This window comes from Phoxinus phoxinus, assembly GCF_949152265.1.
Source record: "Phoxinus phoxinus genome assembly, chromosome: 17".
Classification (NCBI taxonomy): Eukaryota; Metazoa; Chordata; class Actinopteri; order Cypriniformes; family Leuciscidae; genus Phoxinus; species Phoxinus phoxinus.
Genome location: NC_136892.1, coordinates 13,390,500 through 13,418,076, shown reverse-complemented (window position 1 = coordinate 13,418,076; position 27,577 = coordinate 13,390,500). Strand labels below are relative to the sequence as shown.

At 39.1% G+C, this 27,577-nt stretch overlaps 4 protein-coding genes across 5 annotated transcripts; 2 read left to right on the top strand and 2 right to left on the bottom strand.

Moving 5' to 3' along the window:
* Window positions 1-1,005: 1,005 nt before the first annotated feature.
* Window positions 1,006-6,638, bottom strand: LOC306984838 (uncharacterized protein). The gene is made up of 10 exons (XM_079586543.1): window positions 6,446-6,638; window positions 5,979-6,122; window positions 5,426-5,520; window positions 5,228-5,269; window positions 4,633-4,978; window positions 4,389-4,529; window positions 3,984-4,100; window positions 3,800-3,901; window positions 1,857-2,257; window positions 1,006-1,047 (listed from the first exon to the last, which is right to left on the bottom strand). Exons 1-9 carry the CDS (start codon window positions 6,606-6,608, stop codon window positions 2,199-2,201), a joined length of 1,209 nt encoding a protein of 402 aa, XP_079442669.1. The 5' UTR covers window positions 6,609-6,638; the 3' UTR covers window positions 1,006-1,047; window positions 1,857-2,198.
* On the bottom strand, window positions 6,619-9,020 carry LOC306985157 (uncharacterized protein; the record flags this gene model as incomplete). The annotated part of the gene is made up of 4 exons (XM_079587094.1): window positions 8,867-9,020; window positions 7,630-7,707; window positions 6,679-6,991; window positions 6,619-6,628 (listed from the first exon to the last, which is right to left on the bottom strand). Exons 1-4 carry the CDS (start codon window positions 8,958-8,960, stop codon window positions 6,619-6,621), a joined length of 495 nt encoding a protein of 164 aa, XP_079443220.1. The 5' UTR covers window positions 8,961-9,020.
* A 1,263-nt stretch (window positions 9,021-10,283) lies between these two features.
* On the top strand, window positions 10,284-23,178 carry LOC306984227 (multidrug and toxin extrusion protein 1-like). Its single transcript, XM_079585393.1, has 5 exons — window positions 10,284-10,687; window positions 21,185-22,355; window positions 22,438-22,506; window positions 22,582-22,730; window positions 22,986-23,178. The coding sequence occupies exons 2-5, from the start codon at window positions 22,233-22,235 to the stop codon at window positions 23,077-23,079; spliced, it is 435 nt and encodes a 144-aa protein (XP_079441519.1). The 5' UTR covers window positions 10,284-10,687; window positions 21,185-22,232; the 3' UTR covers window positions 23,080-23,178.
* LOC306984498 (uncharacterized protein) lies at window positions 14,784-20,426 on the top strand. Of its 2 annotated transcripts, XM_079585944.1 has the most exons (7): window positions 14,784-14,903; window positions 16,746-16,772; window positions 17,122-17,191; window positions 17,457-17,558; window positions 17,748-17,917; window positions 19,188-19,282; window positions 19,645-20,426. In XM_079585944.1, exons 3-6 carry the CDS (start codon window positions 17,149-17,151, stop codon window positions 19,218-19,220), a joined length of 348 nt encoding a protein of 115 aa, XP_079442070.1. In that variant the 5' UTR covers window positions 14,784-14,903; window positions 16,746-16,772; window positions 17,122-17,148; the 3' UTR covers window positions 19,221-19,282; window positions 19,645-20,426. The 2 variants fall into 2 exon arrangements, with proteins under 2 accessions (XP_079442070.1, XP_079442071.1); XM_079585945.1 differs by lacking the exon at window positions 16,746-16,772 and having other exon boundaries at window positions 14,823-14,903.
* Window positions 23,179-27,577: the final 4,399 nt, after the last annotated feature.

Below are 27,577 nucleotides of genomic sequence, written 5' to 3'. Positions count from 1 at the left end.
ATGATATCTGATTATATCGTCTACCCAAGCCCCGCCCCCAACACGCCCCGCCGGAGACGTCACTGCCGACATATACAGTTAACACAAGTCATGTTGAGTTTGGCTGCACTTTATCTATAGCCTGCAATTCAGTTAGTTTAATTTAATGATTGAAACGTTAAAGGTTTTACTGCTTAAACGAGCATAAAACATTAGCTTTGCTTATGTTAGTGTTGCTAATAATCTCAACAGTGTTCTTATCGCATTGTGTTTGAAACGAATTTCGTTTAGCGAGGAGAACTGTTAAATACAACTGAACTGAACAGAAGACAATTTGGTGATTGTAATGGTGAATACATGTTGATGTTATAGCAAGGGGTATTTTTGAACTTTTTTGAACTAGCATATTTGAACTTGAAAAAACGTGTGTAGGCTATTGACGTCTTTCCGTGGTTGAAACAACAATTCTTCTGATGTTTATTCATGTTTATTTGATGCTATAAATTAACTAGAAGGATAATTGTGAGGTAAAATTCTGTGTGTATTTGTCCGTGTACTATGAGAGACGGCTCTTTGTAAGAGTGCAGCACAGAAAACAGCGCGACTGTTCTCTCGCGTCTTGCGCTTAAAGAATACTATCAAGAAGAATCGGTTTTCTATTCCTAATCTTACTCGTTTTTGGATATTGATGATTATCGTCTGTAAACAGATTGTTATAATCGACATTGCGATACTTGCGAGACATCGCCGATATACAAGAATATCGTCATATCGCCCAGCCCTAGTGTGATTGAGTGAGTGTGTGTGTATATAAGTCAATTTACGGGAACATTCCCCATAAACCCTGATGTACTCGTTACATCATAAGGATGGCGCCTACGCTAATGTTAGTCGCTCTGTTTATCCGAGGTTTGCCGCAGTCCGCCGGATCCAGGCCATATCCAGATCTGATGAAGGACCAGCGCCCGGACACGACACACCGCAGTCCTGAAGTGTCCACCAGTCTCTCCCCTGTTCCTGAAGTCCACCGGATCCCGGCCGTATCCAGATCAGATGGTGGACCTGCACCTGGACACGTATTACAACAACAACAACTTTATAATATTTGAATGATATAGTACGCCTCACTTATTTCTGGTTATGTTTACTTTCAGTGTACTGTGGTCAATGAGATGTCAGTATTCGTCTAAACTAGCGACCGCGGCGCTGAAGTGTGTGAGAACAGAGGAATAACATCAGTGCGAACCACCAACATTTGTTTATTGGGATTAAATATTTTAACCATTCGGTGTCATTTTTCAATGTCAATCTTTTCACTATTGTATACATGTTTATGCCCAAAATGCAATAATATTCAAAGTAGTTGACTGTCACTCTCCTCTACGCTGTGTGCGTTATTGATTAAATAGCCTAGCCTGTTTAACATGGGTACAGGCGCCTCGTTAAAAGACTGGATTAAACACCAGCGCACACAAGCAACCCTTTTAATACTCAATTTCATTTAAAAATGTAAACCCAACAGGTATGACATGTCAGAAAGAGAAAAACACTGTTCATGAGAAGACGAGCCTATAGGACGGCTGCAGCTTAGGGGATAAATATATTTCTTAAGCAACACCAGTCCTAATTTCAGTTAAAATGGCAAATCTGCATTCTTACGTTCTCATTCAGACTGTTACCAAGCTTGAGTTGAGTGAGAAGCCCCCCAGTAATCGTGTGCCACTGTTATGTCTGCACATGTGAGTTTTGGTTTGTATAAATGTCCTCAGACAGCATCTGCTGGGCTGAGCGTAATCCAACTGCATTTGTAAACTGTATCTCACTACTGTGTCTATAGACTGTGTGTTTGCATGAACTCTGATGATTGCTGGACTGACCTGCTCTCACACACTGCGCTCTCCCCGCCTGTGACGTCACGAACAGAACTGGCGCGCCTGTGCCGGCTCGACACTCCTGGGGGACGGCGACGGCTCCTCCGGGTCCGGGCAGGAGCTCGTCATTCACTGCTCCTCCCCATCAGGCTCCGGACCACGGCCAGCGGTGGAGACTCCTCCGCTCCCTCACGGACGCCACTCGCCTGTCCCCCCGACCCCCAGCACTTCATCACAACTTCTCCATTCAGCCGGGTGTCAGCCATAAAGCGTCTGCAAAATGATTCAATGTAATGTAGATGTCCAGGCCAGGTCCTCTCCTGTTCTTCACTGTCATCGCTCCTGCTTTTATGCTCCCGTAGCTCCTTCGTGAGACAATCGAGACTGGTGCTCATCTCGACCTCGTCCTGCTTGCCACAGTAACACAATTAAATATTGTTTAAAATATTAAGAATCATTAAAACTGCTCGACTGAAGAACTGGCTGTGGTGTGACAGTAATTTCATCTATTAAACAAATCTAGTTATTTATTAGTCTGCAGACCTGCCAACCGTGACATTATTTTGAGTACCATCAGTGGGACGGGACACGGGTTTGGGTGGGGTCATATATTCTCACAGGTTTGAGAATGCAAGACATACACAAACACTTTTCTTAGCAACGAAAGATTTGCAACGAAAGAATGTGTATTGACAAAGAAATTGCAGCTTTGTTGTGTAGGCTACAATTAAAACGGTACAAAATGAAAATATTGCCTACAAAGCAACATAAATTAAGAACTGGCGTTTTCCTTTGCCTCTCTCTCGCCGGTCTCTGCTGGGTCTCTTTTTAGCTTATTTTGTCACTCTCACTCTCTCGATATTAAATGTCTCAGGGTAGAAACACAGGCTACAGCTGATAATACTGTTTTCGCTGCGTGTCATCCACACCAATTACAAAAAATAACTGTAACAAATGATTTAGCTTTTGTTGCTTCGAAGAACAAGAATGGTTAACACAGCAAAAGCAGGGATATTTAGACCAAATGGAAATCCCCCTGGCAAATCGCACCTTGCACAACCATATTTTTAAAAACTCTTTCTGTATAGGGAACCACATAAAGTTTTTTTTTCTGTTCCTAACAGAACTGCTTTTGAAATTACGATTGGAAATATTATACAAATTCAGTCATTGTGTTGGATAATATTTGTTCCTTAGTGTAAAATGGAAGTGCTGGTCATCAAATAAGCACAAAAATACCTAAAAGCAGAGTTTTAGAACTAGAACTAGACAAGACAAATTTGTCTAGTTTTAGAACTAGACAAATCTCTCTCCATTAATAATGATAAAACAATTACAGTAGCCCATGTTTGTTCGGGATTTAAACCGGTGTCATCTACATCATTCTAAGTTCTACCACTCGACCACGAGTGTACTAGCCAGAAGCTCAGTAGTCCAGCAGTCAGTGTGTGTGCGCACACGAGAGAGAAGCGCTCTTCATTCTCATTCCTTAATAGAATAGTTAAAATAATCAGCATCATTTATGTTCACTGACTGCCAGATATGCCTATGATGGTCTTTTGTGTATTTATTTTTTGTTTGTTTGTTTGCTATTGCGCTGCTATTCGCGCTGAATACGCTTCTGTTCTGACACAGTTTCAACTTTTGTTACATTATTGTATAGGGAATGTCAATAGCTCTTTCTTTATTTTTCACGTTTGTTGTAGGCTTATTTGGAAATGACCATAGTTGTAGTATTTGACATTAGCCCCACTTACGTTTCAAAATGCGGCAATTGCTGCTGTTTTGCTAACTGTCGCTCTGCGCCACCTGGCGGTCATTTCAGGAATGACTTTGAAATGCGACTGGTTTAATTTTGCTGCGGTGACTTTGTCACGGCGGTAATAGGCATTCTGGTTGACTACCTACTGTACATGTGAGTTTTGATGTGTATTAATGTCCTCAGTTACCTGTCGGGTTGTTCTGCGCTGGCACATCTGTTAAGCTGTTGCTGGGGTTTCTGGGCGACGGTTGAGCACTGCTGCTATCCATTCCCTCAAACTGCATGTAGCCTACGGAAAAGTTCAAACTAACATCAGAAACTGATCTGGATGAAGCGGACATGAATCAGAGAGGTAATAACTAGAGACTCACTGCCTGACTCGAGTGCATCTGTGTCTGGTGTGTTCTTAAACCAGTCATGATCTAAAATGTTCTGTAAGATGATCCCTGACTCTCTGTCACGAAGTTTCAGAAGTAGATCCTGGTATTCTGTAAAGGTTTTCAGAAGAGAGCTGATTAGTCCTGTATGATTTTGAGATATGTTGTTTATGTAACTAAGTAAGGTAATGTTACCATCAAACACACTGCATTTGCTGCTGTTACTATGGCATTCTCTGGATGCCCATGAACATTTTATTCATTGCTAAACTTCACTGTCTATCCGCTGTTTTACACTTTGCTTATTTGTCATCAAGGTAACTTTACTGTCACTTGTGTAAGAGCTTTATATGTTTTCAAGCAATGCTATTTCCATTTCGTTCTTGTTTTTGGTCTCACCTTCGGACAAGCCTGTATTTTTCCTACCAAACCAAAGACATTGTCCTTTGACCATCCTCTTCAGCGCTCTGTGTAAGCCTTCATTTGTTGCCATTAAAGCGTCAATTCTCCTCTCTGCCACTGATTTCAACTCGGGTGTTTCTGTAAGCAATACGTTTTCAGTGTTATAAAAACTTTAAAACGCCCTTATTTCCATATCCTGTGCATAATAAATCAGTGACTTGCGCTCAACAAGCAAACTCACGTCTCTCTCTGATGGACAGTGCTCTGTAAAAGCCGGTCAACTTGATCTGCATGGTGTCTGGGTCGATGAGCACTTTTTTCAGGCTTATGTCTTTATAATAAACATCCTTTTCACTGCAGTCCCGTAAAGCAGCGATGAGTTTCTGCATGATGTCTTTTGCTTCTGCTTCAGTCAGACGACCTCCCTTATCTTTGATAAAGTCACACAAGGTTATGCTGGTACCTGGATGTTCCATAATTAACAGGTTGTCATCTTCAAACCAGTCGTATAACTTCATGACACGGTCGCTGTGTTCCATTATCCGCATTAGCGCCGCCTCTCGACACAAAGCTTGGGAATCGCCAATCTAAAAGAAGAGATTGACAAAAGGTGAGTTGACTCCGGACCTCAAACCTCCTTACTAAAGAGTGAGGGCAATTCCAGAAGAAAACAACAAACTCTACATGTACTTTACAACTGATGCTTCAAGGCTTTGATTGTCTTTTTCAGTTTTATCTTATGCGGTCTACATGCAGAATTATCAATTACTGAATAATAATTTAATAAATAATTCTTGATAGTAATTTTCATGAAGAATAAAATCTTTTCAACTTACGTGGAAATCAAACCGGCGCGGCTTAACACGTTTGATGATCACCTAAAAAATAAAGAGAAAATATTTGCAAGTGTAAGTGAACTGATCCATTTTTGATTGTTTACATGTTTTGATCAAAACTGATGTTTATGTCAGGACTGGAAAGACAGAAGGAAACAAGAGGCAGAACATTTGGTGATTCCAGGAAGAGCAACATACTTGTTTGCCATCAGATTTTCGAATTGCTTCATGGACAACGCCATGGGACTTCGATGCCAGTTTCTTCCCCGGTTGATAAATAGAGTCAAAGGTTCCTGGAAAACACACAACAGCATGAGACTGAACTGCTTGTGACTAAACACACCTGTGCAGATCAGGCGAGGAACCAACCGGTGTGAAGATTACCAATAAAATCAGTGAACAGGCTGACATTGACACTTGAATAATTAGCAGGTTTTGCATTTGTTCATGTTCCTTATACTTTAAATGGCAACTTCTTGAATCTGCAATCCTATTACAGTACTTTTCACAAATAAAATAATTGTTTAAAAATATATGAATATGTGAATAAAAAGGAAGTAAACACTGTAACAGGACACTCAGTAATCTGGTCATTTCGTGCGCACTGGTACCGGTACTCATATTTTTTCAAATAAAGACAAGGCAATGCTAATTTTACATACAGCACAGTGAAAACGACATGAATATGACACAGTGGGCAACTGGCTACAACAAACTAGACTACAGCACCGCATGATAACTGGAGACTCACGTTCTGTTGGCTCGGCTGGCGTCGGCTCCTGTCCAGGGGTTTGTGGACGCTCCAGCGAAGGACACACTTTGCTCAGAAGCGTTTGGAAGCCACGCTGTACAGCAGCCAAACAAGGAAGGCCTTTCCTCCCTTTTGTGTGTTTTTCTGAAAGCAAAGAATATTGATTAGAAACATTTATTAGCACAGATTACAGATGAAAGATTAACGTAAAACTGTCCTGATGTTCATGTGAATAATTAGCAGGTTTAGCATTGGAGTTCATGTAAGAAAGATAACTTAGTCCAGTATCCAGGCGCTGTTTGACGTGCCTGTGAGCTTCGGGTGTGTGTGAATGAAATGTTTAGCCGGCAAGGCTTTCAATCACATGCAAATAATGAACTTTTGTGTCCTGTGAGACATCGCACACCCCCACGTGTCCCACTGTTATTTCTGCACACATGTGAGTTTTGGTTAACAGATTTTGTTACCTGTCGGGTAGTTCTGAGCAGGCGCATCTGTTGGGCTCTTGCTGGGGTTACTCTCAGACAACACAGAAGCGCTGGTGGCTGGAGTCGGCTCCTGTTCAGGTGTTTGAGGACGCTCCTGTGACAACACCGTAGCGCTGGTTGATGGTTGAGCGTAATCCACCATTGGCTCGGTCTCAAGCGCATCTGTGGCTGGAGTCGGCTCCTGTTCAGGTGTTTGAGGACGCTCCTGTGACAACACCTCAGCGCTGGTCGATGGTTGAGCGTAATCCACCATTGGCTCGGTCTCAAGCGCATCTGTGGCTGGAGTCGGCTCCTGTTCAGGTGTTTGAGGACGCTCCTGTGACAACACCTCAGCGCTGGTCGATGGTTGAGCGTAATCCACCATTGGCTCGGTCTCAAGCGCATCTGTGGCTGGAGTCGGCTCCTGTTCGGGTGTTTGAGGACGCTCCTGTGACAACACCGCAGCGCTGGTCGATGGTCGAGCACTGCTGCTCTCCATTCCCTCAGGTAACGTTGCATGCATGATGTTTACTTTCTGCATGAAGCCTAAGGAAAAGTTCAAATAAAATCAGAAACATCAGGCTGAAGCGGACATGAATCAGAGAGGCAATAACTAGAGACTCACAAACAATAAGTGTAAGCTATTGTGATTGTCAAAACATTTGGTAGCCTAACTAAACACTATTTTATTAAGTTTAGTGACAGCATAGTGCAATAATTGGTATAGGCTACTGCTTGTATTATTGCTTGATACAAATTTGACCATTTCAGTTTAATTCTTGTGGTTTTATTCCGATCTTGATTCAGTTTGGATGCGTGTTAGGTACAGTAGATACATGTTGATTTTCAGAAGTCCGCCAGTAATCGTGTCCCAACTGTGTTACCGGCAGTACATTAGGTAGGCCTAGGCTTTATATTATTATCAACCGCCACTTACCGGTACATTAAATAAAATAAATCTGAATTATTCTTACGGTTTGGTGATTCCCTAGTTATATAGGCTATATGGGCTGATTAAAACATCTCTCTCTATATATATACAGAGTATCTCACAAAAGTGAGTACACCCCTCACAGCAAACATTTTAGTATATCTACTCAAGGGACAATACTATTATAGTATTAAAATAATAGACAATAACATAAATGGAGTTTTCTCAATGTAAAGTATTTAAGGAGTTTTACCTCGAGACTGGCGAAACCATAGTAAGAGTCCAGCGAAGATCAAAGCCAGAAGAACCAGAAAGATGTACAGAGAAGAGTCTGAAAACACAGGAGAAATAATCAGAGAATATGATCACGTTGAGCTAATTATATTAGAGTTATATCTCTGTGTTGGTTACAAATGTCTCTACTCAAAACAACACTTTCTCCATCTCAACCCGTTTTCTCTTTCCTGAAATTATGTATGTATGGGACTAGTATTTCTTTCTTTTTTGTTAAACCTTTGTGCTGTAAAGTGTACATAACGGTTCGAAATGTTGACGTCAGTAAGATTTTTTTAATGAAATTCATATTTTTATTCAACAATGATCGATGCATTAAATTGATCAAAAGTGACACTCAAGGGTTTTACACTGTTAAATTTTTTTTTACTTCATATAAATGCTGTTCTTTCAACTTTATTTATCAAATAATTCGTCATAAAATGTATTTCCACAACAATATGAAACTGTTTTCAACATTGATAATAATAAGAAATGTTTCCTGAGCAGCAAATCAGCATATATTAAAATTAATTCTTATCATGAGTAATGGTGCCGAAAATTCAGCATTGATCACATGAATAAATTACAGTTTACTATGACATAAAAAACAGATAGCCCATGTTAAATTGTAATATTACAGTATTTTTGATCAAATAAATGCAGAAGAGAATTCAAAATCTTACAGACCCCACACTTTTGAACAGCAGGCACAACAATAGTACATTTACTATAATTATGGTAGTTTGGTAAAAGTCACTGACTAATTACAGGCGGGCTGAGAGCACAAATCACAAAATATTTAGTAGTCATGCAAACGTATTCAGATTTAGCATATTAATGATGCATTCACCTCATAAATCATGACACACTGCTCTAGACCAGGAAAGTGCTAGTTCAAGTGCATGCTTTTAAAATTAAAGGCTTTTAAAATGAAAAAGTATCGGATCGAAATGTGCAGTCTTGCCCACCAACATCAACCCGAATCACCCACTGACTGACATTAAGTTACTAACGTTACTTTCTACTCAAGGACTTCGACAGAAATGTGGTGGAGAAGTAATATTTGTCTTTCAAATATAGTGAAGTTAAAGTAAATGTTTCCAGAAAAAATAATACTCAAGTAAAGTACAGATACTCAAAAAGTGTACTTCTCAAGTAAATGTACTTTGTTACTGTCCACCTCTGATTTTCACATTGTCATGTTGTTAACTTACCTGTCATGTTCTCCGGTCCATCTGTTAGGCTGCAGGTGGCGTTTCTGACAAATAAGCTGGTCGCTCGTTTAGCGCAATATAACATTTTATCCATGTTGATACTGTTTGTAAACTATATTTCACCGTGTCTATAAAACTGCGTGTTTGCTCTGCAAATGAGTAGTATAGATAGTATAGACGCTCCCCGCCTGTGACGTCATGAACTGAACTGAACTGAACTGGCGCGCCTGTGACGTCACATGATGACCCACGATTCGAAATGGCGACCGCCATATCAACACACGAATGTTGTACAAATTCGCTCATAACTCGAAAACGGAAACTCCCCGCGCGCTCAAATTTGGATGGTATGGACATAGATATTATATAGAGACTAGATGCCCTATTGGCCGCTGGGCACTGAGAAATACGGCCGCCATCTTAAACCGGTCGTTCTCCTAGTTTCGTTGCTTAGCAGCAGTTAGATTCCAGACACTGTGGAGCATTTTCCTGTTCTAATCGGCGGACCATCGCAAATAGGGCCCGGGATTACTTTTCACAAGTACATTTGAACATTACCGTACTTTTGGTTGTATTTTGTGAATAGAATATTACCAGATAATTGAGAAGGAGCAAGGATCTTTGGTATTACTGTACTGAAATCGTAGCCAGCTAACGTTAGATGTTATGTTTACTGCACCAGCCGGCATGGAGAGGTGGGGTAAAGTAATAATTACAAGAGCTTCTCGGTTATCAGATACAAGCATTCAACGGCCCTGTAGTAAACATATATAAATATAGGTTATTTGTGTTTGCGCACGTGATATCAGGAAGCAATGTAACGTTAATAACGTTACCTGTGTAATACACACATGACGGCGATGCGCAAATCAAGTGTGTGTGTGTGTGTGTGTGTGTGTGTGTGTGTGTGTGTGTGTGTGTGTGTGTGAGAGAGAGAGAGAGAGTAAGTGTGTGTGTCACAAATCATTATTGTTTCTTCAACTTATTAAAATATCTTACTTTACTGCAACTAGGCCTATCTGTTTCTGCTTCTTTATCATATTTATAGTGTGTGATTTATAAAATACCTTATATCCTACATCACATATTTTGATTTTGGACGTCTGGTCACTTTATATCTTATATCAGAATATTATATTACTGTTAAGCCTACTATGAATATTAAAATATGCCGAACCATGTGTCCTGTATCATAGCTACATGAATGACATTTGCAGAAAAAAACCCTGCGTGAAAATCAGTTTGGTATTCAGTGAGGTATGATTAATTAAATGCACTGACAGCTCATTGCACCTGCCATACAGATTACACTGAGTGGAGCGGGTGACCGGTTTAAGATGGCGGCCCCACGGCTCGACCGCGCTAATAGGCAGTAGCGGTCGATAGGGCGTCTATCTATATGATGTCTATGGGTATGGACCTCTATATGGGGCCTCGATCGAATAAATCGTCGCGGGCTGTGTGAGCGCCCCCCCGCGGATATGTTAATTCGCGAGACCCCCGAACTTCTAACGGCTGTAACTCACGACCCAGACCACCTAGATCCTTGCGGGAGAGCTCGTTGGAAAGGGCCCGTCCTCACCTTGCTTCGATTTGAGTGTGGTGCGATTTGGCCCGGGCATTCCCGAGATATACGCCGAAAAAATATATGTATTTGAACGGGCATAACTCCCGGCCCCAATCGCCCAAAAAAACTGGGATGGTCTCGTTCAACAGGGCTCCTCGAGCACTCTCTATGCTCGGAGTTTCAGAATTTTTCGCCTTCTCGTTCCCGAGATATAAGTGAAAAACCAAATTCCCATTTATTCATTCACTTCAACGGTAAGATGGAGGCTGTAATACCGCTGTTGTCCAACAGAGGGAGCAGCAGGATTAGACATTTTAATCTTTTTATCCGCTTTCAGCATTGGCTAACAAACAAATGTTTAAAGCTATTTTCTTTTACTATGATGGACTGGTAGCCTAACCCAGCAAAAATGCCAGTGCGGACAGTTTCTGGTTCCCATTGACTTCAATAGTAGGAAAAAAATATACACTATGGAAGTCAATGGGAACCAGAAACTGTCTGGTTACTGACATTCTTCTAAATATCTTCCTTTCCCAGCAAACACGCGACGTCTGTTTGACGTTCAGATCATCTCCGTATAACGTCCGTCAGTTCAGAACCACTTTTGTACGTCCTGTGGACGTGCAAAACAGGTTCAAAATTTGAACGTCTGACTAGGACCCCCTATGGACGTCTGTGGACGTTCAAAACAAGTTCAAAAACTGAACGTCTGACTAGGACCCCCTATAGACGTCTGTGGACGTGCGAAACTGGTTCAATATCTGAACGTCTATTTAGGACCCCCTATGGACGTCTGTGGACGTGCGAAACTGGTTCAATATCTGAACGTCTGACTAGGGACACTTTTGGACGTCTGTGGACGTGCGAAACTGGTTCAATATCTGAACGTCTATTTAGGACCCCCTATGGACGTCTGTGGACGTGCGAAACTGGTTCAATATCTGAACGTCTGACTAGGGACTTTTTTGGACGTCTGTGGACGTGCGAAACTGGTTCAATATCTGAACGTCTGACTAGGGACACTTTTGGACGTCTGTGGACGTGCGAAACTGGTTCAATATCTGAACGTCTAACTAGGACCCCCTATGGACGTCTGTGGACGTGCGAAACTGGTTTAATATCTGAACGTCTGACTAGGGACTTTTTTGGACGTCTGTGGACGTGCGAAACTGGTTCAATATCTGAACGTCTAACTAGGACCCCCTATGGACGTCTGTGGACGTGCGAAACTGGTTTAATATCTGAACGTCTGACTAGGGACTTTTTTGGACGTCTGTGGACGTGCGAAACTGGTTCAATATCTGAACGTCTATTTAGGACCCCCTATGGACGTCTGTGGACGTGCGAAACTGGTTCAATATCTGAACGTCTAACTAGGACCCCCTATGGACGTCTGTGGACGTGCGAAACTGGTTTAATATCTGAACGTCTGACTAGGGACTTTTTTGGACGTCTGTGGACGTGCGAAACTGGTTCAATATCTGAACGTCTATTTAGGACCCCCTATGGACGTCTGTGGACGTGCGAAACTGGTTCAATATCTGAACGTCTAACTAGGACCCCCCCTATGGACGTCTGTGGACGTGCAAAACTGGTTCAATATCTGAACATCTGACTAGGGACTCTTTTGGACGTCTGTGGACGTGCGAAACTGGTTCAATATCTGAACGTCTATTTAGGACCCCCTATGGACGTCTGTGGACGTGCGAAACTGGTTCAATATCTGAACGTCTATTTAGGACCCCCTATGGACGTCTGTGGACGTGCGAAACTGGTTCAATATCTGAACGTCTATTTAGGACCCCCTATGGACGTCTGTGGACGTGCGAAACTGGTTCAATATCTGAACGTCTGACTAGGGACTCTTTTGGACGTCTGTGGACGTGCGAAACTGGTTCAATATCTGAACATCTGACTAGGGACTCTTTTCGACGTCTGTGGACGTGCAAAACTGGTTCAATATCTGAACGTCTGACTAGGGACACTTTTGGACGTCTGTGGACGTGCGAAACTGGTTCAATATCTGAACGTCTGACTAGGGACACTTTTGGACGTCTGTGGACGTGCAAAACTGGTTCAATATCTGAACGTCTGACTAGGGACACTTTTGGACGTCTGTGGACGTGCGAAACTGGTTCAATATCTGAACGTCTGACTAGGTACACTTTTGGACGTCTGTGGACGTGCGAAACTGGTTCAATATCTGAACGTCTATTAAGGACCCCCTATGGACGTCTGTGGACGTGCGAAACTGGTTCAATATCTGAACATCTGACTAGGGACTCTTTTGGACGTCTGTGGACGTGCGAAACTGGTTCAATATCTGAACATCTGACTAGGGACTCTTTTGGACGTCTGTGGACGTGCAAAACTGGTTCAATATCTGAACGTCTGACTAGGGACACTTTTGGACGTCTGTGGACGTGCGAAACTGGTTCAATATCTGAACGTCTGACTAGGTACACTTTTGGACGTCTGTGGACGTGCGAAACTGGTTCAATATCTGAACGTCTGACTAGGGACTCTTTTGGACGTCTGTGGACGTGCAAAACTGGTTCAATATCTGAACGTCTGACTAGGGACACTTTTGGACGTCTGTGGACGTGCAAAACTGGTTCAATATCTGAACGTCTGACTAGGGACTCTTTTGGACGTCTGTGGACGTGCGAAACTGGTTCAATATCTGAACGTCTGACTTTAGGGACTTTTTTGGACGTCTGTGGACGTGCAAAACAGGTTCAAAATCTGAACGTCTGACTAGGGACTCTTTTGGACGTCTGTGGACGTGCAAAACTGGATCAATATTTTGACTGGGGACTCTTGACGGCTGTGGACGTGCAAAACATGTTCAAAATCTGAACATCTGACTAGGATCCCCCATGAACGTCTGAGGACATGCAAAATGGGTTCAAAATCTGAAAGTCTGACTAGGGACTCTTGTGGACGTCTGTGGAATGAATCAATTATTTACAATTTCTTTAATTTATATGGATTAAGAAATGGAAACTGTGAAATTTCTGAAATATATTTATTTTGGAAGAATGTGTGCTCAAACTTGCACATTCAGTGCACATTTCCAGCATTAAAAACAATTCAGTAGAATTACAACCTTGCACATATGGTTGAGCCCACAAAGGGCCTAAAATATTACAGATTTATATTGAAAATGTTGGAGTGGGATCATATGTGTATTTTTGTTTTTGTAAAAACTCCTAATTCAATGTTGATTTAGCACATATACTGCAGTTATGTCCTGGAGGACACAGAATCCTTTACGGATGAACAAATATAGCAAATATGTGTGAGATAGGGTTAGGGTTAGGGTAACCATCCTACTTAAAAATATTTAAATATACCGCAAAGTAGGTAAATCAGAAGCTAAATCTATAATAATGAAAGAAGTTATGAGAATGTCTCAGGAACAATATAATAGAGGAAACATGCATACTGGTTTATGTAATAGTTGCAGGTACCTGATCAACAGAGCATTGTTATGAATCAAGAGGAAAATTTAGGGTTAGGGTTGTTAACCCTAGCACAAAATACAACAAAATTATACAGAAAGTTACAGCAAGTAGGAAGCTATAATCGATAATAAGAAAGAAGTTATGAGAATGTGGCAGGAATAGAGGAAGGGGTAGGGTATGCAGAAAGAGGAAACCATCACGATTTTGGTTAGGACACACTGCAAACTCTGCACCTGATCAGCAGTGTTGTGCAATAAATATGATAGCGGGCGGCAGTGGCTCAGGTTCATGCTACAAACCGGAAGGCTACCTAACCCTATTCATCAAGGATGTTAAACTGATCAAACGTTACAGTAAAGACATTTATAATGTTAGAAAATATTTTAAATAAATGCTGTTCTTTTGAACTTTCTATTCATCAAAGAATTTTGAAAAAAAAATTGTACACAACTGTTTTCAACATTGAAAATAATAATGAATGTTTTTTGAGCATTCATCAGCATATTATAATGATTTCTGAAGGATCATGTGACATTGAAGTGACAATGATGCTTTTTTTATTAATTGTTTTTTTTTATAAAATAAATGCAGCCTTGGTGAGCAGAAAAGACTTATTTTAAAAACATAATTTTTTTTACCGATCTAAAACTTTTGACCTGTAAAATATATAAAACTGTATATATATAAATATATTAAGAAAATATTATTATGAAAATTATTATTTTCTTCATAATAATAACAATAGCATAAGCATGATCATTCATAAACTGGGGGTGGCACGGTGGCATCGTGGCGCCGCGTGGCGCACTCATAGGGCGCACTGACTAAAACAGTTTGCGACCATATAGTTTGCGACCATTTTGCGACAACCGTTAGAGGAAAAAAAACCAAAGAAGAAGAATCGCCACGATATACGCCACACCGCAACGTCACCTGAAAGGTATCAAGCGAGGCTGCAGACACGGTGATATCCAGAGACTCTGCTTTTATTGAACAAAATCAGGTAGGTACAAAAAAAAAAAACATTAATTTGATATGTTATTCAGTTGACATCAGATGAAGTGAATTAAGTCACGCCTCTTAATACCTTGAAATACTTCTTAAAACGTAGGCATTTTGCGCGGGGTCGACAAACGCGCCGGCGTTGCATAAGTTACAGACTTAAGAAATGTGAGAAAAAATTACAAATTTATCGAAACAAAACTTTGTGCTTAAACATAATTCTGACCCTCCGTTAACTTTTTTTCTGGAGCACGTGTCTAATCTTAAACAAAACTCAGCAAACAGAGGCATATATCTTTATAATATAAGTGTCTATTTTTAAATGATCGAATTCAAAACTAATATAAATATTTGCTGTTTATGTAATCTGTATAAAAAGAGAGATGTCTATCGTTCTCTCATCTGCTAACGTTAAAGTCCGCGTGAACCGGAAGTTGCAAACGACTTTTCTCAAGTGTTGTGACGCATTTCCGAGTGAAAGGGAATATTGAACAGAGGGCAGGGTTTTACTTTAGCGCTCCTCCTCTCCATCTCTCGCCCACAGCAGAGTAACGGTTTGAGGGAGTGGCTAAGCGTTTAAACAACCCAAGTTCTCATGCCTACGTCATCAGAAAAAAGAACCATTCCAGACCCGGAAGTAACTTTTCAGACTTTGATTAAAGATAACTTCGGCAAACAATTTTTTTCCGTGTATTAACTTGCACGGATTAATTGTTCACCACAAGACTAGTAATATCCGCTAACAAAGTAAATAGGGTCAATTTTGATTTCATGCCGACTTTAATTGTAGGCCTAACGTTAATATGTGAACACGTGAAGAGCACGCGCTTTTCAAGCAAATGTTCTGAGGCAATCCATGAAAACCTGTCAATGTCCACATCAGCTCGATAAAACATATCACATTTAATGAGATTTATGTACTTTATGTCGTCTTGTGACGATATAAGAATGTTAATCTTGGAAAAATCGACCTCAGAAGTGGATTATTTTCACTTCGAGGAGAATTGGATCCAGGTGTGAATAGGAAGTTATTCTTATGTAACGTTATGTGCTAAATTGTTCTAATCGCTATATGAAATAATGTCTGAAAAACCGCAAAATGAGTGTTTAAATATTTAAATGTCGTGATTTTATATGTATTTTTTCTAAGCAACGTATAACTGCAAATTAAAATGTAACGTTATATGCTCTAAAAAAAATTATAATCTATCAAAAACTAGTAAACGAAAATTGTCTAACGTTAAACATATTTGTCAAAAATAGACAAATAGTTTTGGATAGATAATTTTTTTTACTGTAAACTAGACTAAATATATAGTATTTTGTCAAAAATAAAGTAGGTAACTTTATGTTGAATTATAACTGATGTTAGTGTTTGTTCCAATTCAAATCCTTTGAAATATGTATGATGATAAAACGTATATTTTTTACAAAGAAAGATTACGCTTGAACTATTGTTAAAATTTTAATTTTGTTTGACTTATATGTGAAAACTTTAATAAAATGGCAAAACATTTATATTATAAACAAAATCTTACCCATTAAATTTTTTTTATTATTGTGTTTTATTAGTGACGAATTTGGGGAGAGAATAAATATTCCCAAAGTTTCTGAAAATAAAGTATGAGAATTAACTGTGTGTCCTCTTAGCTAAGATGTGCTGAAATACTCTTAGAAAAAGTCTTAAATGTTGGACTGATATGGCCATTAATTTTAAGAGTTTATCCTAAATTGGCACATTTTTAGTCATAAGATTTTTTTTTTAATACGGCCCCTGATCTGTATATTTCTGTATATAAAATAGTTGTAGAATTTAAAATATTCTTCTTTATCTCTTTTTTAGGTTGAAGCAATAAAGACAGAAAAAGAGGTAAGTTTATGTTGAAGCAGAAAACCTTTATCGTATGTTGTTTCTCAAACGAAATCAATTGTACTAGGAACTAGTTTGGTTTGAGCACAAACTAGGGCTGCTCGATTATGTAAAAAATCAATAACAATTATTTTGGTCAGTATTGAAACCACTATTATGAATCTCAAATACATTAAGGCCCAGTTCCAGGAATGCACTAATCTTGTTGGTAGTACCAGTTTGCAACAATTATTAGTTAACCCTAAGTTGTTAACACTCCGGAATAGGGATGGGACAATTCCCGTTTTCACTATAAACCACAATAAAATTTATTGACTGTTAGTAATATTGTTTAAAATTCAATTATCAGAGCCACGGGTCCAGGCAGAGCCACCAGATGGGACACAAGCAGTCCAGGCACAGCGATTTGTCTAAAGAAGGTATTCCTCCGAATGCAATTCACTGTGGCAAGAGTGTAAATGTTCTAAAGTAGCAGCCATGTCATAGTGCATATTTTTAACAACTGGTTTTAAGATTCTTAGCTTCATGGTTGACCTTAATTTATTCTCTATCAAGTATCATCATGGCTAAAAGTATATTGGTCTTTTTGCACTGACTGCTGAGTACAGCAGAGGCACACAACTTGCTACAAGAGCAATATCCATATTACGAACAATAATGTAATAGACACATTTCGTCTTTCAGATTATGACACGCCCATCCAAAGATCCTCTGGGAGGTCTTTCTCAGAGCAATACTCTGCACATGAAGCCAGTACAGGGCCACGATTTCCAATGTCCATGGCAAGTAAGTACTGAAGTGTTAGAGCTGGTATCAAAAACTATAAAAATGAATTGAACAGGACATACAGCATTAGCAGGTCTAACTTTGAACATCTGTTTAAGGATAACAGTAGCATAATTTTCTAATTGGCTACTTGTCAGCAGTTTAAACCGACATGTAGACTTTTACATATGTGGTACTTTTTGTTTTCAGAATTTCAAAAAAAAGTTTTGACAAAGCTAGTTGACATCCACCTCGAGGTGAGAAGGCTGGGGAGAAGCGAGCCTCTCCTGTCGTCTGCCCACATCGAGCAGCTAGAAACGATGGACGAGTTTAAAAGAGAGGAGGAACGCCTCAAAGATAAAGATGCCTTTGACTCCCTGGTATGCACAATCTAGAAGTGATATAATTTTATGCACCATTTAATTTATAAATATTATTCTGTGGTATATAAGTCAGAACTTGTTATAGGTTATTGTTTTTCTAACATGTCAGGAATGTTACACCCTCTCTTTAAAGGAACACTCCGACTTTTTGGGACTTTAGCCTATTCAACTTATCCCCCAGAGTTAGATAAGTCCACACATACCTTTTTCATCTCTGTGCGTGCTATAAGTCTGTTTGACGCACCCACCGCTAGCCTAGCTTAGCACAAAGACTGGATGTAAATGGTTGCAGTTAGCATACTAATCCAAATAAGTGACAAAATAACTCTTTCCTATTTACATGTTGTGATTTGTATAGTCACAGAGTGTACAAAAAACAGTCACATGAGACACAGACATATTTTAACCGTATAAATACTGGGAACTATATTCTCTGAAGGCGAAGCACTGCTACTTGGGCGGAGTGATAACCGCAGCACCTGAGACGCGCTCTGAACGAACTCTGCTCCTCACCACGGCGCGTCTCATGTGCTGCGGTTATCACTCCGCCCAAGTAGCAGTGCTAAAGGTATGTATGGACTTATCTAACTCTGGGGGATAAGTTGAATAGGCTAATGTCCCCAAAAGTCGGAGTGTTCCTTTAAAGGTGCTTCAACTCAGCAGAATTGGAGGGAGAGATCTGAGAGATGGAATACATAAAATTTTAGACGGGTATTTTTAACAAGATCCCTACATATAGGAACATGTTACACGCAGAACACAAAACGCGTTACATTTATTGTCACAGTTTGCTGGTCGACGGATGATGTGACGCATCTTAAACAACTTATACTATACACTTTATTCACTAGACCACTGTCCGAAACAAGAAAGCTGTGGAAAAATAGAAAAAGCTCCAGAAAACTGCATTGACTGCCATTTTCATATTTCATAAAAAAAAGTTAAACAAATGTAAGTTGCCTCTGTCATCCGCCCATATAGTGCAGCTGGAGACAATGGAGGAGATTAAATGCTTATTAATTATCTGAAATGCAATCATGAGTCCTCAAAGAAACTTGATGTGTAAGGTATAAAGAGGAGGGGATTTCACAAGTGCAAGGACAGGAAAGTATGTCATTGGAGCTATAAAATGGTCAACTCTGTTGTTTTCTGGAATCGATTAAACAGAACCACATTTCTTTAGTCTACTCTTGGCACTCACCCATGCTACAGTTCCTGTAGATTACCACACACGTGTCATTTCTAAATGGTGAATTTGTTTCCTCAGGCTCTTCACCAACCGGCTAATGTCGAGTTTTAACATGAAGGGGAAGAAGCAAAAACTGCCTCTAGAATCAACCAAAACATTTGAAGCAATTAAAGGTACACAGCAGTTTCCCACGTCATTTAAGTTTAACACTAACTCACTTGTTTTCACTACCTCAACATATTCTAGTGTCAGTCTTAGCAAAAATATTGCAGTCTTACACCTTCCTAACATACAGCGAAGCGAGTTTACAGAACCAATCTTCAGTCAGGTGTATGCTGCCATATACCACACCAGTCACCATGGGTCTGTGCAGTATTGCCACTTAGTTGATATTTGACAGGAGGAATAAGGAACTTCTCAGCTGGTTGTTTTCACATAAAAAAATATTGTATGTGAAGTCATTGCAATGTAACACTGGTTTTCTATATATATATAAAAATGTATATATTTTTTTGTTTTTGTTCAACTCTTGCAGTGGCTGTCTTGAAATGGGATGCAAATGCGACTGAGGCTACAATCAAGCTCCATGCCGCAGACCACCTAAAGCATGCGCCAGGGAGGGGGAGGGCACACAGGGGTTTAAATATTCTATAATTTAGGGGATATTATTATAATTTTTTTGTTCACTTGCCGTTTAAATAATTTAATTAATTGTATTTATTTATCAGCCTGTTCAGCGCTGAGAAGAATGGGAGGGGGAGGGCATACAGGGGTGGTGAAATTTTGTGTAGTTAAGGGAAAATTCTATATATTTTTGTTCACTTGCTTTTTGTTCATTGTTTCAAATTTGTTTTAGTAATCAGCCTGTTCAGATTTTTCTTTTTAAATCATTAAAGATGTAAAAAAATTAAATATTGGCATTTCAAACTATTTATTTATATTTTTGTCCTTTTTAATAGATCAGATGTCATTTATTTCCAATAAGGATACTAAAATGTATTTGCATATCAGGGGCGGGGATAGGTCATTTATTTACAATTTTAAAGCAGTAGTGCGCACTGCTTTCACTATGACTCGAGTGAGTTTTATTGTATACCATGTGGTCATCCAACCTTGTAAACTGATGAAGGTCTGATGACCAAAACATGGTTTAATAAAGATAATAGGGTTAGAGGATAAGACAGGCCTCATTAACAATAAAAATAATACAGTTGATTTGTGACATCTGAAATCAAGAAATGTGTCAAATTGTGTGAATGCCCTCTAGACATCTGTAGGTGACATTGAAATGACTTTTTTATTTAGAACCCTGTAAAGATGTTGGACGTCAATGATAATTTAAAAAGTTCAATGTGTACGTCAATAGTGAACGTTAAAAAGACGTTGCAAAAACGTTCATTCTGGCTCCTCAGTGGACGTCTTCTGAACATTCACTTTTTGTCACTTGGACGTCCACAGTTAACGTTGAAAAGACGTTTGTTCTGGCTCTTCAGTGGACGTCTTTCGAACGTTCACGTTTTATGTCACTTGGACGTAAACAGTGAACGTCAAAAAGACGTCTAAAAAAGACGTTGCAAAAACTTTCATTCTGGCTCCTCAGTGGACGTCTTCTGAACGTTCACTTTTTATGTCACTTGGACGTCCATAGTTAACGTTGAAAAGACGTTCGTTCTGGCTCTTCAGTGGACGTCTTTTGAACGTTTACGTTTTATGTCACTTGGACATAAACAGTGAACGTCTAAAAGACGTCTAAAAAAGACGTTGCAAAAACTTTCATTCTGGCTACTCAGTGGACGTCTTCTGAACGTTCACTTTTTATGTCACTTGGACGTCCATAGTTAACGTTCAAAAGACGTCTAGAAAAGACGTTCAAGCTGACTCTTAATTGGACGTCTTTTGAACGTTCACTTTTTATGTCACTTGGACGTCAACATTGAACGTCAAAGAGACGTCTAAAAAAGACGTTGCAAAAACTTTCATTCTGGCTACTCAGTGGACGTCTTCTGAACGTTCGACAAAGACGTTGTAATGACGTCGTTTGGACGTGTCTGTGCTCAGTGGGTTGTGTTCAGCAGAGGAAAGAAATTCATACAGGTTTGAAACAACTTAAGGGTGAGTAGCCTATATGATGACAGAATTTTCACTTTAAAAGTGAACTAATCCTTTAAGGTAGGATGTATATTATTATTATACATTTTTTTTATTGAATGTATTTTTTGTATTCAGATGTATTAGGTTTATAGTTAGCTAAGTAAAAGTTAATGCTTTGTGTTTACAGGGGACTTGCTTCAGTAATGGAAAAGGACAGTATTAACAGAAACTCAGTTAAATGAATACCTGAAACATGAGAGAAGCAATGATGCTCAGTCAACTTCAAGTTCATGGATTGTTTCTAAATTTCAAAGAAAACGTAGAAGTTGTTTGCCAGTAAATTATAAAGAAGAAATTATAGAGCTGCTAAAACTGGCTGGACCCGTGGTGAGTTGGATTGTTAAGTGTTACTCAGTGTGATCTAAATCAAGTAGATTAATTATTCTGCATTTTATTTAAACTACTTATAATAACTTTGTTGAGCCAAACAAATAACACATAAACATATACTATATATATATGTATATGTTCATTCTTTTCTAAATATAAACAAGCCTCTTAAAGAACCAATGAGGTTAATTCTCATGTGTTAGCACATTTGAGCTTCTGCTATAGGTTTGAACCTATGTCAAGCTTCTGTTTAAGTTTGCTGATCAATGTTTAAATGTGAATAAAAGCCTAAGTTAAATCTGTTCATTATATCAAGCGATCAAGTCTCTTGACTTGGTCTGAACCACTCAATTCATGTCGATTAGTTTAATGAGCTCTTTTTGAAGCGTCAAAGTGGTAGTTGCTTTGCTGTCAATGCAGGGATAGAAAGCTCTCAGATTTATTTAGAAAGGTCATTCGTGTTCATTTGTGTTCTGAAGATGAACGAAAGTCTTACAAGTTTGGAACGAGATGAGAGTGAGTACTTATGACAGAATTTTCATTTTTGGGTGAACTATCCCTTAAAGATTCAATGTAGAGTCAATTTAAGTCTATGTAATGATTAACTGATATTTGGCAAAACTGTAGCTGTTATACTGTTGAATGTTTCCCCACTTAATGCAGTTGATATCTCAGCTGATGTTCTTTCTGATCAGCTTCATCAGCACTGTGTTCTGTGGACACTTGGGGAAAACTGAACTGGCCGGTGTCGCTCTGGCTATTGCTGTAAATTCACAAAATAACTTCATTATAATGGCGTGCACTAAAACACCCGTCGCCTTTTTAAATACGTCCTTTTTGCTCACAGGTTATTAATGTGTCTGGCATCTCAATAGGATTTGGATTGGCGTCTGCATGTGATACACTCATCTCTCAGGTATGATAGTCAATGTTCAGTAATGTGAGTGTCATTTGTGCTCAGATGTCATTTGAAGTGAATTGGTTCCTGCAGACGTTTGGGGGTAAAAATCTGAAGCGGGTGGGTGTGATACTACAGAGAGGGATTCTCATCCTCCTGTTGGCCTGTTTCCCCTGCTGGGCGCTTCTCATCAACACAGAGTCCATCCTGCTGGCTGTCCGGCAGAGTCCCAGTGTGGCCAGGTGTGACACATTCAACACACATTAAGTTATGGTTCTGTTTAGCAAAACTTACCTTAAGTTACTTAAAAACTTGAGTCTGCTGTGCTGATAAAGTCTGTTGTCAACATATTGTGATAGAAGAAAATTATAGTAGTATTGTGAAATGACATGATGTAATATATCATTTGGACATGTGGCAGTCAAATGGACCTAAAGCCAGTGTCTGTGGAGTTCCTTCAACTTAAACTGATTGTTTCTCTCTATCCCTCTCAACAGGCTGTCACAACTCTATGTACAAATATTCATGCATGCTTTGCCTGTGAGTGACACCTTTTTGCACACCAAAAAGTACTTACTGCAAATACTGTAACTTTATATATAAAAAAACCAACAACAACAGTATACCACTTAGACAAACATTCAAAAGCTTTTGTAGTTTCAGGACCTTATCTCAAATATTGCTAGCTTGTAGTTTATTTAACAGTATTAAACTTTATTGTATGTAGACTACCGTTTAAAAGTTTGGGGTCAGTAGCCTACGTTTTTTTTTTTCAGTACGTTTGACCAAATTGACACTTTTATTCACCAAGGAGGACACACAAATTGATTATAATGACAGAAAAGACATTTAAAATGTTACAAGCGATTTCTCTTTCAAATAAATGCTGCTCTTTTGAAATTTCTATTCATCAAATAATTCTTAAAAAACATGCATAATTGTTTCCACAAAAATATTGAGGAGCACAACAGTTTTCAACATTGATAATTACAAGAAATGTTTCTTGAGCACCAAATCAGTATTAGAATGATTTCTGAAGGATCATGTGACTCTAAAGACTGGAGTAATGATGTTAAACATTCAGCTTTGCTGTCACAGGATTGGAATAAATTACATTTTAAAATATATCACCATAGAAAACAGTTGTTTTAAATAGTAATAATATTTCACAATATGCTGCCTTGGTGAGCATAAGAAACATTTAAAATGTCTTTAAAGGGACATTTAAAGTTCACCAAAAAAAAAAGAAGAAGAAGAAAATTCTATCATCGATTCAAAGCTAATGCTAAATTAAACCTATATGGTTTTCAGTGAATAACTTAAAGGCACACCGTGGAACTTTTGACCTAAAGAGTTGAAGCATATGAGTTGTTTTAAATGATTCCTCAGGGCAATATACAGTGTTTGACACTATCAATGCTCCGAGCGGAGCTGCCCTCTTGAAATACCGCCTATGTAAGTTTGGAGGAGACGGACCGTCTTTGGACAGGTCATGTGACCTGGAGAACGAATCGCTTTACGACCGTCACGTGACCACAAGCTCTGATATGCTCAAGGAGCGAACGCTTTTGCTATTTTTCCGCCTGCTCAACTCCTGGCCATGGCTGAGGCAAGGGAAAGTTTAGAACTGCTCCTGAGGAGGCAAGAAAGAGAAAACGCGAGAGGGATCGTGCTCGCGAAAAAAAAAAAGCTCTCTTGTTTCTCCCCGGCTCTACCTCGTCGCCCTCCGCGTCCTCCTCCTGTTTCGGGAGGGGACTCTGAAGATTATTCAAGGGGCGAAGAAAATGATGACTGAAAATAAAACATAAACATCGGCATAAAAGTGGATATATAATGTAATATTTACTGCGAAGTCGGGAATTCGTGTAACAAAACTGATATGTCAAAACCTACTGCCGTTATTTGTAGGCTTCAGTTTGTTTGTCCTTTTACACACTCATATATGTGTGTATTATTCGTGGCTTATATGATTTTAGATACAAATGTCTATATTATTAGAGGCTTATATGATTTTTGATTCAAATTCATAGTTTACTACAGGATAAACACAAATAAGATGACGTAAGTCCGATCTAAAGATAAGATGACTCCAAAACAAGCACAATAACAACTTAGTTTTAAAACGTCTATAACCTGCTCCTGCCGATCGACTGTCCTGCACAGTTTATCTCCAACCCTAATCAAACACACCTGAAGCAAACAATTAATGTCTTCAGGATCGCTTGAAAATGAAAGTGTGTTTGATTAAAGTTGGAGATTAACTCTGCAGGACAGACAGGAGCAGGGTTGGGCACCCCTGGTCTATGCGACTTACCTGAGCAGACATTATTTTCTGTTCACTTTTGTGCAATTCATTTATTAAGTGGATGTCTTCTTTACTTTTGCGACAGTGCTGCGGCGCTTGTGGCCTCTAGGGGCGCTAGACGTGAAAGTTACAGGTCTAGCGCCCCTAGTGGCCAAAAGTTCTGCGGTGTGCCTTTTAAATTCCACAAAAAAAGAAAGAAAGAAATGCATGGGGAAAAAAACAGGTTCGGAATGACACGAGAGTGAGTAAATAATGGCAGTGTTTTATTTTTATTATTATTTTTATTTCAGTTTTCCTGCCATTTTCCAACAATCTTTTTCTTATTTCCTATTTTATCTTCAGGCTGTATTTATGTATCAGCTGCAGGGATTGTATCTTCTAAATCAGGTTTCCTCCATTTTCTTGAAGTTCTTAAATGTATGCATTTGCAAGTTGGACATTTAATGATTTTATGCTTTCCTCAGGAATCAAACTCTTGACCTTGCTTGCGCCATGCTCCGTTTGAGTATTGCTGTGAGTCTGAGGGTCTGTTTTTGATTGTATATTTGTTTAGGGTATTATTTGGCCTCAGGTCATCACAGGAGTAGCAGGGAACATCCTCAATGCTTTAATAAACTACATCTTCCTTCATAAGATTGATCTTGGTGTGGCGTAAGAACCTGTCTAGATTCAGTTTATCTCATATTTAGAGACAATGTTTTCTTCATTCACTCACATGTGTGTGTTATCCTGATTTCTTCACAGAGGATCTGCTGCTGCGAATACAATTTCCCAGTATTCATTGGCCGTGGTTCTCTATGTGTGCATCCAATGTATGGGCCTGCATAAAGACACCTGGGGTGGTGAGTCTCTGCTTTTCAGTTCTGCTGAGGTTTGTTTACTCGTTCTGCATCCTAAAATACCTGACAGCACACCTGTTTGAATTTACTAGTTTTACTGAACAGTCCCCATGACTAGTTTCCTCATATTCAATTTATGTCATGTTATACGACACAAGTAATATAATAAAATTGGCTTAAATTCAGGTATTTAATTATTTTTATTGGTCTGGTTTTTTTTCCGTTTTTTTTTTCTGAAATTGTATTTGTCCCATGTATCCTGCTGATATCCTGGGGCGCCTTCATTCGCTTGGCTCTTCCCAGCATGCTTATGGTTTGTGTGGAGTGGTGGACATATGAGATTGGTGGATTCCTGGCAGGTTTGCAAACTATCAATGTATTTAGTTAATTTATTTTATTTTAATGTCGTAACAACATTGGACATATTTGATGAATATTGGTGTATTTTATGCCCCCCCCCCCCCCCCCCCCCCCCCCCCCCCCCCGTCTATGAACTGGTATGGTGTATGTGTATGGTAGGCTACTAACAGTTTTACATGGTCTGATTTGGCCGATTTTGCATAATAGCATGTGTTCCTGAATAAACATATTTTGCCCTGGAAATAAACTCTATCCCTATCTTTATCCAAAACTACTTAAAAAAAAAAAAAAAAAAGATTGTTGATAAAAGTAATGTTAAAGTCCCCATTTTCTACCTCAAGTCTCATCGTGAGTCTTTTAAAGGATATACTGTTTATTTGATAGGAATGTTCAACAAAGATGGTCCTTTTTGATAATTAACCACCTGCTGTTTCCCATCTGAGATGCGAAAATTCATTGTTTTTACACACACATCATTAGGTTTCTGGGACTGTACATTTACGGCAAAGTCATTCTTAACAGGATATGAGGGTTACACTCTAAAAAATCTTGAGTTATTTTTCTCTACCCAAATGCTGGGTTGAGCCTTTTGGGTAATTTTGTTGGGTTCTTTTTTCAGTATTTGGGTAGTTTGTGTGTTACCCAGCTCCTGGGTCAGGTGTAACAACCCAGTGTTTGGATAGTTTTCTTGTGTTACCCAGATCTTGGGTCAGACATAACAACCCAGGGATTGAGTTATTTATCGCAAACTTTTTGCTAGTGTGTTGGTGTTTGGTGGGGGGTTATTAACACCAGGATGGGCGCTCTAATCAAATAAGCTTGAATGGTTTATAGAGTGAAATTTTTCAACAAAATGTAATTATGTTGTGCGTCAAGTTCAAGGGTTACTCTTTTGGCGTAAGTCGATGTGCACGGCCGTCTGCCTGAAGCTAGTTATTTTAGTCGATAAAGTTTTAAATATGGATATTTTTCTTACACGACCACATCTTCACTTCAGAAGGCCTTTATTAACCCCCGGAGAGCTGTTTAGAGCACTTTAAAGCACTTTCCAAAGTCATCCAGCCATTCACTGCCATTATCAACTTTGGAAGAGATTGTATTCGTCTGAAATAAGAATGTCTTATACCCCTAGGATGACTTCAGGGTGAGTAAATCATGGACTAATTTTCATTTTTGGGTGAACTATCTCTTTAAGTCTGGTGCCATAATATTTGTATTCAGATGTAAAAGATTAATACAGATTTTAGGACATCCAATGATTCATTTTGTGGGCCTAGACAATATGCAAAGAGCATTAATTGTTCAGTGTTCACTATGATTCATTTATATACGATGAGAACATATTGTTAGCTGTTTTCTCAATGCTAGTAAAAGACTAAATTGAGAATGAATAACAATAAAAAATGCTGAAAAAGATTATATTAAATAAAAAATGTCCTACAGAACAGAAATGTGATAAGAGAGCAGTCACATACTTTTTCAGGATCCAAGTTCATTTGTGCGTATGATTATGTAATTATTAATTATTATAATTACTACAGGTTGCTTTTTGTATCATCAGCTTGATATTGGTGTGGCGTAAGAA